The following is a 13,977-nucleotide window of genomic DNA, read 5'->3' as shown; positions in this document are numbered from 1 at the left end:
GACTGGACCCTGAATTTGAGAGACAATGTGGTTGAAGAGGAGAAAGCAGCTTAGGCCTTGAAGTCATACAGACTTGAGTTTAAATTGAGACCCTGTCACTTGTGAGCTGGGTTCCCTTAGGCAAATCACCTAAGCCCCTGAGACTCCTCTCATCTATAAAACAAGAGTAGTACTATCCATCCTTCAGGGTGGGCTTAAAAGTTAAATAAGATGAAATACAGAAGCACCTGGCACGGTGTGTGACAATTATGTTCTGTCTGCGGCGATTATGGATATTTATCATAACTGGTGGTGGTACTACTGGAGGAGCCCAGTTGCACTAGGGAGTGGAATCTTTGTCTAGATTGTAGGGCCTAACCTAGGAAATGATCTAAAAGCAGGGGTCAGAGGCCAGGCCTAGAAGAGGGAGAGACATGGGGCTCCTGGTGAAAGGCCGCAGGGTGGGCTGGCAACCCAGGAGTCCACAAGGCAAACGGCCCCCAGGTCCCCGCATGTGTGAGGCCTTGTGGGACCAGGCACCCAAACCCAAACCATCTGCACCTGCACCGGTGCCCTAGTCCAGGCCTGAGGAGCACAGAGCCTCTGGCCAGGCCCTGCCTAGCAGCAGCTCAGTGTGGACACCACCTTGCCTCTGGGGAGACTCAGTGCAGGGCACCTGAAAAGCGTGGTGAGGCAGGTAGACACCGTGGCCTCCTACTGCTCAGCGAGTCCTCTGCTGAGCCAGCTCGGTGGTCCTCACCCCCGCGGTCTCCTTTCCAGACCTCTAGACAAGCTCTCCTGGGAGCCATTTCCTCTGAAGCCATCTCCAGTGGACACAGCTCTTTCTCACAGATCTGTTATCCCCTATTATACCAGGAAGGTTCCCTGCACTTGCCCCACCCCGCATCCTGCCCCTTGCTCCTTCACCCCCAGGAAAGGTGCTCAGGGGTTGGGGCTCCCGTCATCACCCGCTCTGCTCCTCGTCACTGTCATCCGTGGCCTCTCGGTGACTCATCTCACAAACGTTGTTACTGTTGTCTCCCTCCTCCTCCTCCTTCCATCATCCTCATCATGGCCATCACTAAGCTCTTCCATTTGCCAGCTTTCTTTGAATTCCTTCATTCAGTTCTCACTGTGACCCTGTTAAATGGGTGCTATTATGACCCCCATCTCGGGGTTTAGGAAACTGAGGCATAGCGAGGATGAGTTACTTGCTAAGATCACACATCTAGTTAAGAGGTAGAGGTGAACACAGACCCAGCTCTGACTGCCGTCTCTGGATGCATCTCCCCCTACCTTCTCAAGAACTGTCCTTTTTTGTTGATTTTCTTTTCTTACCTCTCTAATGGATCTTCCTCTCACATTTATAAATTTGTTCAGCCTTTTTTTTTTTCATTTTCTCACCTCAAAAATGAAAGCCCCAGGAACTTCCCTGGCAGTCTGGTGGTTAAGACTCCATGCTTCCACTGCAGGGGATGAGGGTTCAGTCCCTGGCTGGGGAACTAAGATCCTGCATGCCATGCGGTGTGGCCCCCAAAATTAACCCACAGCATAAGCCTCCATGATCTGGGCCTTCCAACCCCTTCCTTGTCCCGGCCACTTCTTCTTGGACTGCACATTCCTTTGGCCATACCAAAGTGTATGCCCAGTTTCACACCTCCACATCTTCCCGAGGCGATATTAGACGCTCCTCTTCTGAGCCCCCACAACACCCTATTATACGTAAGGGCTTTCTTACCTGTCGGCTTGTTTAAGCTCCTGGGGAGCAAGGAGTGTCCTATTTATCTCTAGGCCCATCACCTCCAGAGATGTTTGAGACGGAGCTGGCATGCATTAAACAAATAAATCAACGTGGAAACTGAAACCCAGAGGGAGGCAGGAACGTGTGGCAGAGGCAGGATTCCAACCCAGGTCTTCTGACTTGGTGGGGCTGCCTCCCTCCTCATGGCCCCAGAGAACATTCTTTTAGATTCAGACCGTTGCGTTCTCCTCTCGCCTCTTCTGGGAATCTCTCTCCTCTTAGCCATGTTTGATCTTCTTTCTGCAGTTCCAAGATCATTCTCCTTGATAAAAAAAAAAAAAAAGGAAGAAAGAAAACTAAACAGCCCTTCGCCTCTGCCCCGTCCAGTTGTCTGTCGGCATCATACAGCCAGCCCCAAGCCGGCTCCTCTTTTTGTTCATTGCTTTTTCCAAATATAGCCTTCAAAAAGGTTTCTGACCGTGTCCTCATAGCATGCATCAAAATAAATTCCAAATGGACTAAAAAGTAAAATATAAAAATACAACCAAAGGAAATTTTGAAGAAAGTAAAATAGAAATCACATCTCTAGCGGGAAGAGAATTTTCGAAGGACAGAAGTGCTAGGAAAAATCATATTTGATAATACACGAGCATTTAAATGTAAACAACAGCCCAAAAGCACTGGATACCACAAAACTTTGAAAAGTTTATTTAGGAAATATGACAAATGGTTATTATCATGAAAGTAGACAAGAAACCATTAGGACCCCAGCAGTTAAGGGGCAGGAGACTGAACTGATCACACGGAAGGAGATATAACTAGTGAACAGCAGCGATCTGTTTAACCTTCCTGGCAGAAAATTCATGTAAAAGCAACAGGATGCCACTTATCACCTATCACATCTTCAGAGAATGTGTTTGAATTAGAATACATAATTCTGGCAAGAGTGCAATGACAGGTGCTGTCAAAGGCGACTAGTCAGAGTGCAAATGGGGACAAGCTTTTTGGAAAGGAAGTGACACTTGGCACCAGGAGCCATCACCCAAGGGAAGGAAAAATCTGCCTACAAAGGTTTTTATTATAGCGTTATTGATAATGGCCAAACCCAAATATAACCTAAGGAGTTTATTGTGAAAAGTACGGTTCAAGTAGCAGATGGCAGATAAAGGAGTAGCCCAAGACCCTGCAGAGGCTGCGGGCACCTAGACCAGCCCGCACAGCTGCTCCTGCCCCCACTCCTTTGGTGCGGGGGTCACTGGAACAGCACTGGATTCCGCACAAGGAACAAAAGCCAGCCTCTTCCTCTGCCTCCGCCCACTCCTCTGAGTTTCATTTTCCTCTTCTGCACAATGGGGATAGTGAAAGCTTCCCGGTGTGGATCCGGTTGCACAGCTGTAAGGCGCCACGGGACCCCTGGCACACTGTGCTCGCTGCAGGTGGCATCACCTTCTGAGAAGGTCAGGCCTTGCCTTACAGAGCTGCTCTTGAGGGCCGGAGGGAAATGCCCATCCCAGGCCCATCCTCCCCGGTACTGGAGACCCCAGAATTTCTTACCATAGCAGTGCCAAGTCCACTTCCGTGCTTTTGAGGGTAGAACACATCTCCCTGTGCAGACTCCTAAGTCCAAGGACGATGTTTGCAGAGGCTGTGAGTAGAACTTGGGTGTGCAGACTGGGCAGTCCCCACATGTGTGCACAGTACTTCCCATGGTGTGAGAAGGGACTGGGGTGAGAAGGGAAGGGGAGAGCAGGTGGGGTCAGGCTCCCCCTGCACGCCAGACCAGCACCAGTCTCCAGGAGTCAGAATTCTCAACTCAGACCTGGCCTTCTAGGTCGTTTTTCAAAGGAGGGTAGAATACATTTTATTTAACAGCTTGGTACCTTGACTAGTAACATATTTAGAATCTAAAATTTAGATGTGGTGTGTGGACATCCATTGGTAATTTTGTCCCTGGTCTCACAAATCTTAGGGATAAGCCTTCATGGATGTGGTGGCAGTGGCTGGAGGTGACCTGGGTGGAGAGGGGACCAGACGGTGAAAGGTCTTGTTAGCCAAAGTCACATCAAGGAGCTGGGACTTCATCCTGTGGACTATTAATAGCAGAAACTAACAAGCTGCCTTTGTGCCAAGCGTATTATGTGTGTGGCTTTTCATTGTCAGGTCACAGAAACATGATGAAGAAGGACTGAGTCCTATTTCCCATATTTTGGAGATGATGGTAATGAGAATTTGAAGGGGTAAAGAACTTGCCGAGGGAATACAGTGTTAGTGGTTAGGATTCAAAAACAGACCTACCGAATTATTAGGGCATTTCGCAGGCAGAGTGGACTGACAAGGGAAGGAAGGAGGCAGTTGTGGGTGGATCTGTGCAGGAGCCACAGACCCGGTGCTGCTTGGTTGGGGAGAGTGAGAGGTCAAGGGCGAGTGAGGATTCAAATCTGAGTTGTTGGGGAGGAATGGTGGTGGCTGGAACCCTCAGGGGAAATGGATTGGGTCAGAAAACAAACCTCTCAGGGCCTTGGTTTCTATAGGAGGGGACCAGACCAGATGTTCTTAAAGGTCTCTTTTGTAGGATGGTAATCAATATTTTGAGGGTTGTCACCTGAAATATTATATTTGTACAAAAAATTAAATGGTTTATACATAACAGAGACTTCTGTATTTGTTGATTGGTTGATCCAGGTTAATTGTTAGTTCTGAAAGAGTTTGTACGCCTGTGAATAGCCCTCTTTCAAGCTCTACTTCATTTTACTTGTAGTTTCTATAGTATTCCTGCTCTTCCTCCCATCTTAAGTTGTATACATGTGAATATCTGGGAGATATGTCTTGTATGTATCAGTTCAGTTCAGTTCAGTCACTCAGTCGTGTCCAACTCTTTGCGATCCCATGAATTGCAGCACGCCAGGCCTCCCTGTCCATCACCAACTCCCAGAGTTCACCCAGACTCATGTCCATCGAGTCAGTGATGCCATCCAGCCATCTCATCCTCTGTCATCCCCTTCTCCTCCTGCCCCCAATCCCTCCCAGCATCAGGGTCTTTTCAAATGAGTCAGCTCTTCGCATGAGGTGGCCAAAGTACTGGAGTTTCAGCTTTAGCATCATTCCTTCCAATGAACACCCAGGACTGATTTCCTTTAGAATGGACTGGTTGGATCTCCTTGCAGTCCAAGGGACTCTCAAGAGTCTTCTCCAGCACCACAGTTCAAAAGCATCAATTCTTCGGCGCTCAGCTTTCTTCACAGTCCAACTGTCACATCCATACATGACCACTGGAAAAACCATAGCCTTGACTAGATGTATGTGTGTGTGTGTGTGTGTGTGTGTATAAATAAGTATGGCAAATGTTTTCAACCTCTTTTGGGATCGTTCTCGCATCATAGTGGGTGGAAGCCCCAATGGTTCAGTGGTAAACAATCCGCCCGCAGTGTAGGAGCTGTGGGAGACACGAGTCTGATCCTTGGGTCAGCCCTTGGAAGAGGAAGTGGCAACCCACTCCTGTATTCTTGCCTGGAGAATTCCGTGGACAGAGGAGCGTGGTAGGCTACAGTCCAAAGGGTCTCAAAGAGTTGGTCACGACTGAGAGACTAAGTGTGCGTATCATAATAATCATACTGTATATTGAGATATTTGTAGATAGTCCTGGGTTATAAACTCCTTTTAAGTAAGGAAAAAAAAGACTAGACCTGTGCTCTGAATTATCCTGACAAGCTGCCTCAGTGGGGCAGTGGAAACCCTCTAAAGATTTTAGCCTTGAGAGGGTCAAGAGCAGATTTGTGTGGAACTGAAGATGGAGGCAGGGAGGCCTGGTGGCTCCTGGGAGTGACCCCAGTGAGCTGGTGACCTGTCCTCAGGGGGTGGCAGCCCGAGGCGGGAGTGAGCACACCTGCCCTGCTCCTAGCTGCAGAAAGCCAGCCTGTGGTCAGGCCCTCCATCCAAGACCTCTCATCTTGGCAGGCAGACTGCTCGCCTCCCGACGGAGGAGCAGGAAGAAGGAAGAGGCAGCATGCAGGGGCGCCGGCAAACATGGCAGAGCCCGGCTGGACCAGAACTTCTTCCCAGATGCTCTTCTCTGGTGCTCCTGGCTGCTCTGGCAAGAGCAGAGCAAGTTGCATCAACAGGAGAACTGCGGCTCCACACACATGAGCCGGGTCCAGACTTTGAGTAAGGCAGGGACATTCCTGGAAGAGGGATTCAACCCAGCATTCGGCTCACAGGTGGCCTTGCAAGAGAGCTTTGACCATTCCAGGCCAGCATCATAGGCCAGCTTTATAGGCCTCTGTGTTGTGTCCTGTGGGTCGGGGAAATGAGATGTGAGAAGCCTTGGGGTGTTTGGACAGGCCTTCTGAACAGGGCTGTGTGCTGGGGGCAGGCCTGGCAGGGTTACCCAGCAGGAGGAAGGCCTCCAGCACCCAGTGCCCTCCTGCAAGGAACCCAGGGGCGAAGCTGGTCCCCGCTTGATATGAGTCCATGAACTGGCCCGTCTGTGGCCTCTAGCATTGCCAGCCACACCCTCTGCCTCACTCTCGGCTTCTGTGACACTCATTCAGAACCATAACAGACAAGATTTATTGAGTGCTTGTCACGCACCAGACGTGGTGCCAGACGCTGTAAAACGCACAGCACCTCACTTCATCTTCATGACTGTCAAAGACGTGCTCTTGACATCCCCATTATGCACGAGGACCTGGAGACCTGCAGAGATCCCAGGACACACCCCGGTTGCACACATGTGGAGTCTGGGTGTGGACGTGGGTTTTCCCAACTCCAGGGCCCGAGGTCCCCCAGGGCATCACACTCTCCCCACCTCCTCGTCTCTCTTACCCTTGGTTCTCAGTCTCGGCAGGCTCCTCTGCTCCACCGACCCCTTCAGTCTTGGTGTCTACAGGGCTTTCCTCTCTTCCCACCCCACGCAGAGATTCTCAGTCTCAGGTCATCAAACCCCCTTGCCTTCAGGGACCCCGTGCCCTTCGGCAGTGGTGTGCGGCGTGTTGCGTGTGTGCCTGTGTATGACTTCTGAGGAGGGAAGCCGCAGCTTTTATTTGAGGAAATGGGCTGTAGTTGTGTTTACTTAGTATGTGTCTGCCGGGGGGACACGGTGGCGATGCCCCAGCCAGATCCTGGTCTTGGCTGTTTCTCCTTTTCCTGGCATTCCTGAAGAGGTGCTGCACCAGGACAGTGACAGGTGGGGAAAATAAAACAGCGGTGCCGGGTCCCAGCGCCCTGATGCGGGCTCTCTGGGACTTGAGACCCAAGCACAGGGCTTGTTCCTGCCTCCACCCCCACCCCCACCCGCCACGTCCCAAGGAGCTGCAGGTGTGCCTGTGACTTTGCATCTCCTGCCACTAAAGGCAACTCCAGTTGTTGTGCAGTCTGAGTCGTGTATGACAAATGTGACGCACGTGTCCTGGAATCCAAGCGGTCCCAGCAGTCATTGCTCCTCCTGGAAAACAGTAAAGGTGGGAAGAGACACAGAAGCCTCCCTTCCCTCTCCACCCTGGAGCTCTTGGCAGATTCTCAAAGGGGGCTTGAGATCCTAAGTTGATTACCTGCCATTTCACACACTGGTTCCATATGGAACCCTTTAGCACATGGGAACAGCCAAGAGATGTCTCCAAGAGGGAATCTCGGGTCACGGAAAGACCCAGGCTCTTGAGCTGAATCCAACTCAGATTCTCCCCAGCTGTGTGCCCCCGGGCGCTTCTCTGAGCCTCAGTCCCCTCTGTGAGATGGAGTGCGTGACACCAAGCACAGCGACCCCGACTCCCCTCAGAGCTCCCAGCAGGGTGGGTCCAAGAGAGGCCCTGTTCATCCTGTTTCTAGGCCCCCTTCCTCCTGAAGTGGGCGCAGCAGTGATGCTAAGGAATGGTGTGGCAGGAGGAACACTTATCCTGGCATCACAACACTCGGGTTTGCATCCTGCCCCAGCCACTTACGTGACTTTGAGCACATCGCTTCATCTTGGGTCCCACACCTGTGAAGTGGTGAAAGTTGTAGAGACATAAATAATATCTGCGAACACCGGCCTGTAGCCTCCACGCCCCCAGCTGTGCCGTCCCTGCCCTCCCCACCCCTCCTGAGCAGCCCCTGGGCTTCCTCCTCTTTGGGTGTGTGTGGGCAGGTGTGGGCAGGAACCTGGGGCTGTGGGGGTGGGGGACGATGCTGGGGCCTGCCTGGCTCTGGGGAAGGGATGGGGGCTGTGCTTGGCTCGGCACAGGCTGGTACCCGCCATTCCTTCAGCACACGGAGGGGCTTCTCCCCAGTTTTGCACAATAACTTGGCCACTTCTCCACCTTCCCCTTTCTTGCTGGGTCTTGTCCTGACCTTTACCCGCTTACACACATATACTTCTCCTGGACACAGAGGCAGACATAGGAGGAAGACGGCCTGGGGTCTGCTCTCTCATCTGTTTAGAGCTGAGACCCAGAGAAGTTTGCCCCCAGGGCTGATCCATTGTGCTGACACTTGGAGGACAGATAGAATTTGCCCAAGACAGTGGCGTTGCCACAGAGGTAGGGGACACGGGAGGGGGTGGCTGGAGCAGACAGTCCATTGAAGGCCACAGGAGACGAGCCTGAAGAGGTACAGAGGGCGGTGGAGGAGCGGGGATGGAGTTCACGTCCCCTGTCACACTTGAGGTCGATGCTGGGCCACAGAAATGAATCAGATCATGAGCCCCTGCCCTGGGGCTGATGTTGGTGTTGATAGCAGCTGAGCAGCAACTGTGAGCTGGGCACTCAGCCTGAATTATCTCATTGAATTCACGCAACATAAGATAAATACCCTTAGAATCCCTAGTTTATCCATAAAGAAATGGTAAGTTTCTTGCCCAAGGCCTCCACGCAGCTGAGGGACCAGAGCCAAGTTTGGATCCAGGCCCAGGATTCTTCTGTCTTAGTCAGTTCGTGTTGCTATAACAAAATACCACTAACTGGGCGGCTTATAAACAACAGACATTTGTTTCTCACAGTTCAGGAGGCTGGAAGTCCAGGATCATGGTGCTGGCAGACTTGGTGTTTGGTCAGGGCTTCCGGATTCAGAGATGGTTCCTGGTTCATAGATCGTGGTGTCCTCATAAGGAGCAGGAGATCTCTCCTGGACCGCTTTTGTAAGGGCACTGAACCGATTCTTGAGGCCTCTACCCTTGACCTAATCACCTCCCAGAGGCCCACCTCCTAACCACCACCTTAGGTGTTAGGCAAACGAATGAGGAGAGGGGAACAAACTTCCAAACCACAGCAGATCTTAACTCCATGTTTTCTCACCTCCCAAAGGTGAGAGACCATTTCTACCTTGAGATGAAGGCGTTCAGAAAAGGCATAAGGAGAGAGGAGACGTGAGTCTCAAGAAACAAGTGAGGTGGATCAGGTGGATGGAGGTGGGCAGGCCGTTATAGACAGAAGCAGCAGCAGCAGCAGCGGAAGCGTGAAGGTGTGAATCAGCAGGCGGGGACTTCAGGTGGGCAGAAATGGAAACTGGAGCAGCAGGCGGGGTTACTGGCTGAAAAACTCAGACCTCTAGTGGGGCAGTGGTGATGTGATCCAGTTTGTATATAGAAAGATCATTCTAGCAGAGAGTGGAAAGCGGTTTGGGAGGCAAAGATGGCCCATTCTGGGCACTCATTACATGTTTGTTGAGGAAATGAATGTAACTCAACAATTACTGTGTACCATTTACATCCTAGTCCTTCTGCTGGGCTCTGGAGGGTTAGTGGTCAATAAAACAGACACTCTAAATGGCCTCCTTATGATAATCCATTTGAAAGACGGTGAGACCTGGACTTTAGGTGGTAGCAGTGGGCATGGGAGGAAAGGATGGATCTGTGGGATCCTATAGAAAATAGAGTCAAAAGAGCCAGATGACCAATAGGACAGAACAGGCTGGAGAGATGAAGAGGGATGTAGAAAATCGATGCCCAGGTTTCTGATTTGGATGATTGGATGGACAGCAGAGCTTGGGGAACACGGGAGGAGCAGATCCAGGGGGACCAGAAATAGCTGAGGTGTCCAACAACAGAGGGACATAGTCCCTGCATAGTCCAGGGGACGTGCCTCCAGGCTGCAGGGTTGGTTTGTGACCTTCTCTAGCAGTACTCGGGAGCCTGGTTATAAGGGCGGGAAAGATGGATGAATGGGTTGATCCAAGTTCGTGGTTCCCCCGGGCTAGGACAATAGAGTGGCAAAAGGCAGGGAGTTGAAGGTGATCACGAAAGAATGGCTGAAGCAATCTACTCGAGGGACTAGACCAGGGAGGGCTTGTATACTGAACGGAAAGGCAGGGCTGGGAACTAGAGGAAGGGAGGGAGGAAGAAGGAGAGCAATGTGTGGCCCTGGAGTGGACCCCAGGGTGTCAGGGTCCAGAGCTGCCACCTTTCCAGTCCAGTACTGCGACCCCTGAGGGAAGAATCATCCCATTTGGCGGATAAAGAAACTGAAGCTCAGAGAGGTTGTCACTTGCCCAAAGTGACCCAACTGCATCAGTGGCAGAACGGGGGTTGGAGTGTTGTTCTGCTGTGCCGTACCAGCTCACGTTCTGTCTTTATTTTTCAGGTTCACTTTAGAACAGTTGACTGAGAGAGCGAGGAAATTCAGCAGAAGGGAAAGGAGGCGAGCCCAGCAGAGCAGATAGGAGAGAGAGGGCAGGCTCCTCCTGGGCCCCTCCGTAGCGGCAAAGGGGAGGGGTACTGCTGGGCCGCTGGCTTTTCCTTTTGGCCTGAGAGGCCCCCGGCCAGAGCAGCACAGCCCCGGGCCCTCCCTGCAGCTCACGTGGTCTCCTTGTCTCTGCCCCACATCCTGCGTCCCCAGTGCACACCGAGTCCTCCGCTCCAGCCTGTTTATTCTCCAAGCCCCAGGCTCCCTGTACACACCTCATGCCCCCCACCTGGTTTCTCACTTGCCTGTACACACTTTGGGTCCCCACCACCCGACCCGGGCCCGTCATAAGCTGTGTGCCTGCTCATGCCCACTTGTGCTGTGTCTACAGAGTGCCTCGGATGGCTTCTGGAAATCTGTGGCTACTCGGGTGCCCAAGGAACCCCCCGAGATTCGCATCCTCAACCCATATTTCATCCAGGAAGCTGCCTTCACCCTCATCGGATTGCCTTTCAACAACGGTCTCATGGGCCGCGGGGTGAGACATCTGGACCCTGGGAGGGGGAGGAGGGGACTTGGCCAGAGGTGCCTTGGCAAGGAAGGATGGGGGACAGGGTGGGAACAGAGGGCTCAGTTCTCACGAGCGGAGCTCAGCTCAGGGGAGCTTCGCTGAGGGTCTCAGCCTCACTCTGCCCACCTTCCCTCGCTTTCCAGAACATCCCGACCCTCGGCAGTGTGGCAGTGACCATGGCACTACACGGCTGTGACGAGGTGGCAGTTGCAGGCTTCGGCTACGACATGAGCACACCCAATGCCCCCCTGCACTACTATGAGGCCGTGCGCATGGCAGCCATCAGAGAGGTGCGGGGCTGGGCGTGGGGTAGTCCCTGGGCTGGTCGAGGGAGGGGGCAGTGCCAGCACCAAGGAGAGACTGTGTGTGCACAAATGAATGGTCAAGGGATGAGCCAGTGGCGGGTCTGGCTGCTCGGAGGCCCCTGGGAGGCCCTGCCCCAGCCTCAGCTAAGCTGGGCCACCAGGTGTCCTGGACCACCATGTCTCTGACCACAGCATCCTGCATGTCCCTCTCCCAGTCTCCTCTTTGAGCTTCCCCTCTGCCCGCCGCCCCCTCCGCCTGCCCCTTGTCCTGGTCCAGCCCCTGCCTCCTCCTTGCTGCTCCCTGGTCGTCACGTGCCCATCTGGGTGCAAGCTCAGGGCCATCCTCCCTACTTCAGTTCCTCCATCCCCCCAGAGAACTGCCTCGCCCCCTCAACAACCTGCAGACATTGCCTCTCAGTCTCAGGATGCCCCAGTGCCTCCTCCACCCTTCCCCGTGGCAGGGCACTGAAGCTCTTTAGCATCCAGAGTTGCTTCCCAGGTGATGAGTATGTGAAATTCTCCCAGTCAGCCAGTCTCTCCTGGCCCCTCTCCCTTCATAGCAAGAGCCCCTGTGGAAAACCCGAACACCCTTTTCTTCTTCCCCTCGCCTTCTGCTGCTCCCTGACTGGACCCTGGGCATCTGCGGCTTGTGCTTTGAGCAGCTTCTCTACTCCTGCCTCTGGGTGGCGAGGGTTGTTAGAGGAAACCTCTTGTCCATGCAGACTCACAGCTCATCAGCCCTCGTTCCTGCTCAGCAGTCTCTTACAGGCCGCCTCCAACCCACTGAACTGTTCAGGTCTTATGCTCCCCAAAGCTCCCGCCCTCTCCTCCTCCATGCAGAGGAAGGAGGAAAACTGCTGTTGCCGGGCAGGCTCTGCCCCTCTTATTCCCACTCAGCCCTTCGCCCCTCGCAGCCCAGCTTCCCCCTTCACCTAAGAGGACTCCCACCAAGGTCACCAGTGACTCAAGGCCGCCAAGTCCAAAGGACACGTGTCAGTCTTGTCCTTCCTGGTCACTTGGCAGCGCCTTCTGTGTTGACCGGTGCTTCCTCTGAAATGCTCTCCTGCTCAGCCTCTGAGTCCGGCATCTCAGTGCCCCTCCTGTTCCCTCACCACGCTCTCTCATTCTCTTCCTCCTTGTCCTGGATTTCAGTCTACCCCTAAGAGTCAGCATTAACTAGGGCTCTACCCTAGACAACCTTCTTCTCACTCCGCACATTGCCCAGCAGATTCACACCCCCATCCAGGGCTCTGTTCCCATCTATATTGTTTTAGGCTTTGGGGCTTTATTCAGGTGGCCTTGAGTGGTTGTGAGTTATTTCAAGGATATAAGAGAGACTTGAGAATCTCTTGGGAAACAACCTATCAGCTGGGCCTCCTATTTACTGGAATGTGGTTCAGGAGTAGTAAGCTCCTCCTGGGTCCAGGAGAGCCCCCGACCTGTCTTACCCCTCAGCGGTGCTCCAGCCCTGCCTCCTGTTCACCAGGACCCCGTGGAGAGACCCTGTCTCTCCATCTCTACCTCTCTTCACGTACCTTCTTGCTGCCTCGTCCCCTGCCAGCACCCGCCCCAAATTGCTCTCACTGCTTTTATGTGCCTCCTGCTTCTGTTTACTCCTTTACTGGGTCTCTTACACATTCCTTTTATGTAAACTTTATGTAATGGCTTTCGGGAGAGGGTGAGAGGCAGTAGCTGGATCAGGAAGGGCTTTCTCTGCCATAGGAAGGAGAGTGGACTTTGCTCTGAAGGCAGGAGGGAGCTGTGGACCAGTTTTCAGCTGTGGATGAGTGCATAGTAGGGTCACTGTGGCTCCAACATGACAGAGGGGTCCAGGCAGGAACAGAAGCTAGTTGGGATGCTGTCTCAGCAGTCTAGGCAAGAGATGAAAATTCACCGGAACTGTTCAGTGATGACAGGAAGACAGGGGCAAGAACTGGTTAGGATTTTAAATCAGCAAGGCCTGGAGAGGGCCTCCATTCGGAATGAGGTGGAAGGACCCGCCTTCCCTGAAGCACTGGTGGAGGCTGTTCCCTCTTCCACCTGCTGTGTCTCTCAGTTGTCTTACCCCCACCCCCTTCATTATCCTGCAGAACCATCTGGCTCCGACTCGTGGCATCTGCTGCACCACCTCCATGGGAGTGCTGAGCAGTGCTGGCGAAGAAATCAGATGGCCTGGGTTCACAGCCTGTCTGTATACCTTCCTTTCCTTATCAATACATGGGGTAATGAGAGGTTTGGGAAAGAGTCAGTGTGATAATGTGTAAAGAAGGCCTGGCCATAGTAAGTGCCCGCACATGTTTGCCATTATTATTAATGGTAATGTTTTTACACCTACTTATTACTATTGCCTCTCAGCATCCTAGAGGAGTCCCTGAAATGCTGGTGCCTGGGTGTAGGATCCCTGCTGTCCCTCGGGGTGTCTTCAGTGGGCAAGGGAACCATTCAGCACCCTGGCCCCACCACTGCTTCACAGCCCATTTTCCAGGCCCAGTGGGAACATGTGAGATGTGAAGACAGTGAGGCAAGGGCTGAATGCGGGGGGGATGCTGAGGGATGTCAGAGGCATTCATAAAGGAGGAGAGAGAGTAGAGAAGGGTCAGAAGATGCGGGATCCTGGAGACCCAAGGAGGGTGTGCCTACAATCACCAGCACAGGGCACCAGTGTGGCACGGAAGTCCTAGGAGAGGTGCTGAGACGCGGCCATTGGAGGTACCAGTTAGGGGGCCCTTGAGGGCTGTGCTGAGCACAGTTTCAAAGGAGCAGGGACTTCGGAGCCAGAGTGCAGTGGCTGAA

At 53.0% G+C, this 13,977-nt stretch overlaps 1 protein-coding gene across 10 annotated transcripts in view; it reads left to right on the top strand.

Annotated features, from left to right (window-relative positions):
* Positions 1-13,977, top strand: part of ST3GAL3 (ST3 beta-galactoside alpha-2,3-sialyltransferase 3) — a 215,630-nt gene that overhangs the window by 198,110 nt on the left and 3,543 nt on the right. For 7 of the 10 annotated variants that reach the window (XM_019957647.2, XM_019957644.2, XM_019957643.2 and 4 more), the window contains 3 exons: positions 10,700-10,846; positions 11,023-11,169; positions 13,275-13,371. In XM_019957647.2, the coding sequence (XP_019813206.1) occupies positions 10,700-10,846; positions 11,023-11,169; positions 13,275-13,371 (391 nt within the window). The remainder of the gene's footprint in view (positions 1-10,699; positions 10,847-11,022; positions 11,170-13,274; positions 13,372-13,977) is intronic. The other 3 variants (XM_019957646.2, XM_019957650.2, XM_019957649.2) reach the window with 1 other exon arrangement.

The sequence above is a fragment of the Bos indicus genome, chromosome 3 (genome assembly GCF_029378745.1).
Source record: "Bos indicus isolate NIAB-ARS_2022 breed Sahiwal x Tharparkar chromosome 3, NIAB-ARS_B.indTharparkar_mat_pri_1.0, whole genome shotgun sequence".
NCBI classification, from domain to species: Eukaryota; Metazoa; Chordata; class Mammalia; order Artiodactyla; family Bovidae; genus Bos; species Bos indicus.
Note: the sequence above shows the minus strand (reverse complement) of the source record. Positions and strands in the feature narration are given on the sequence as shown.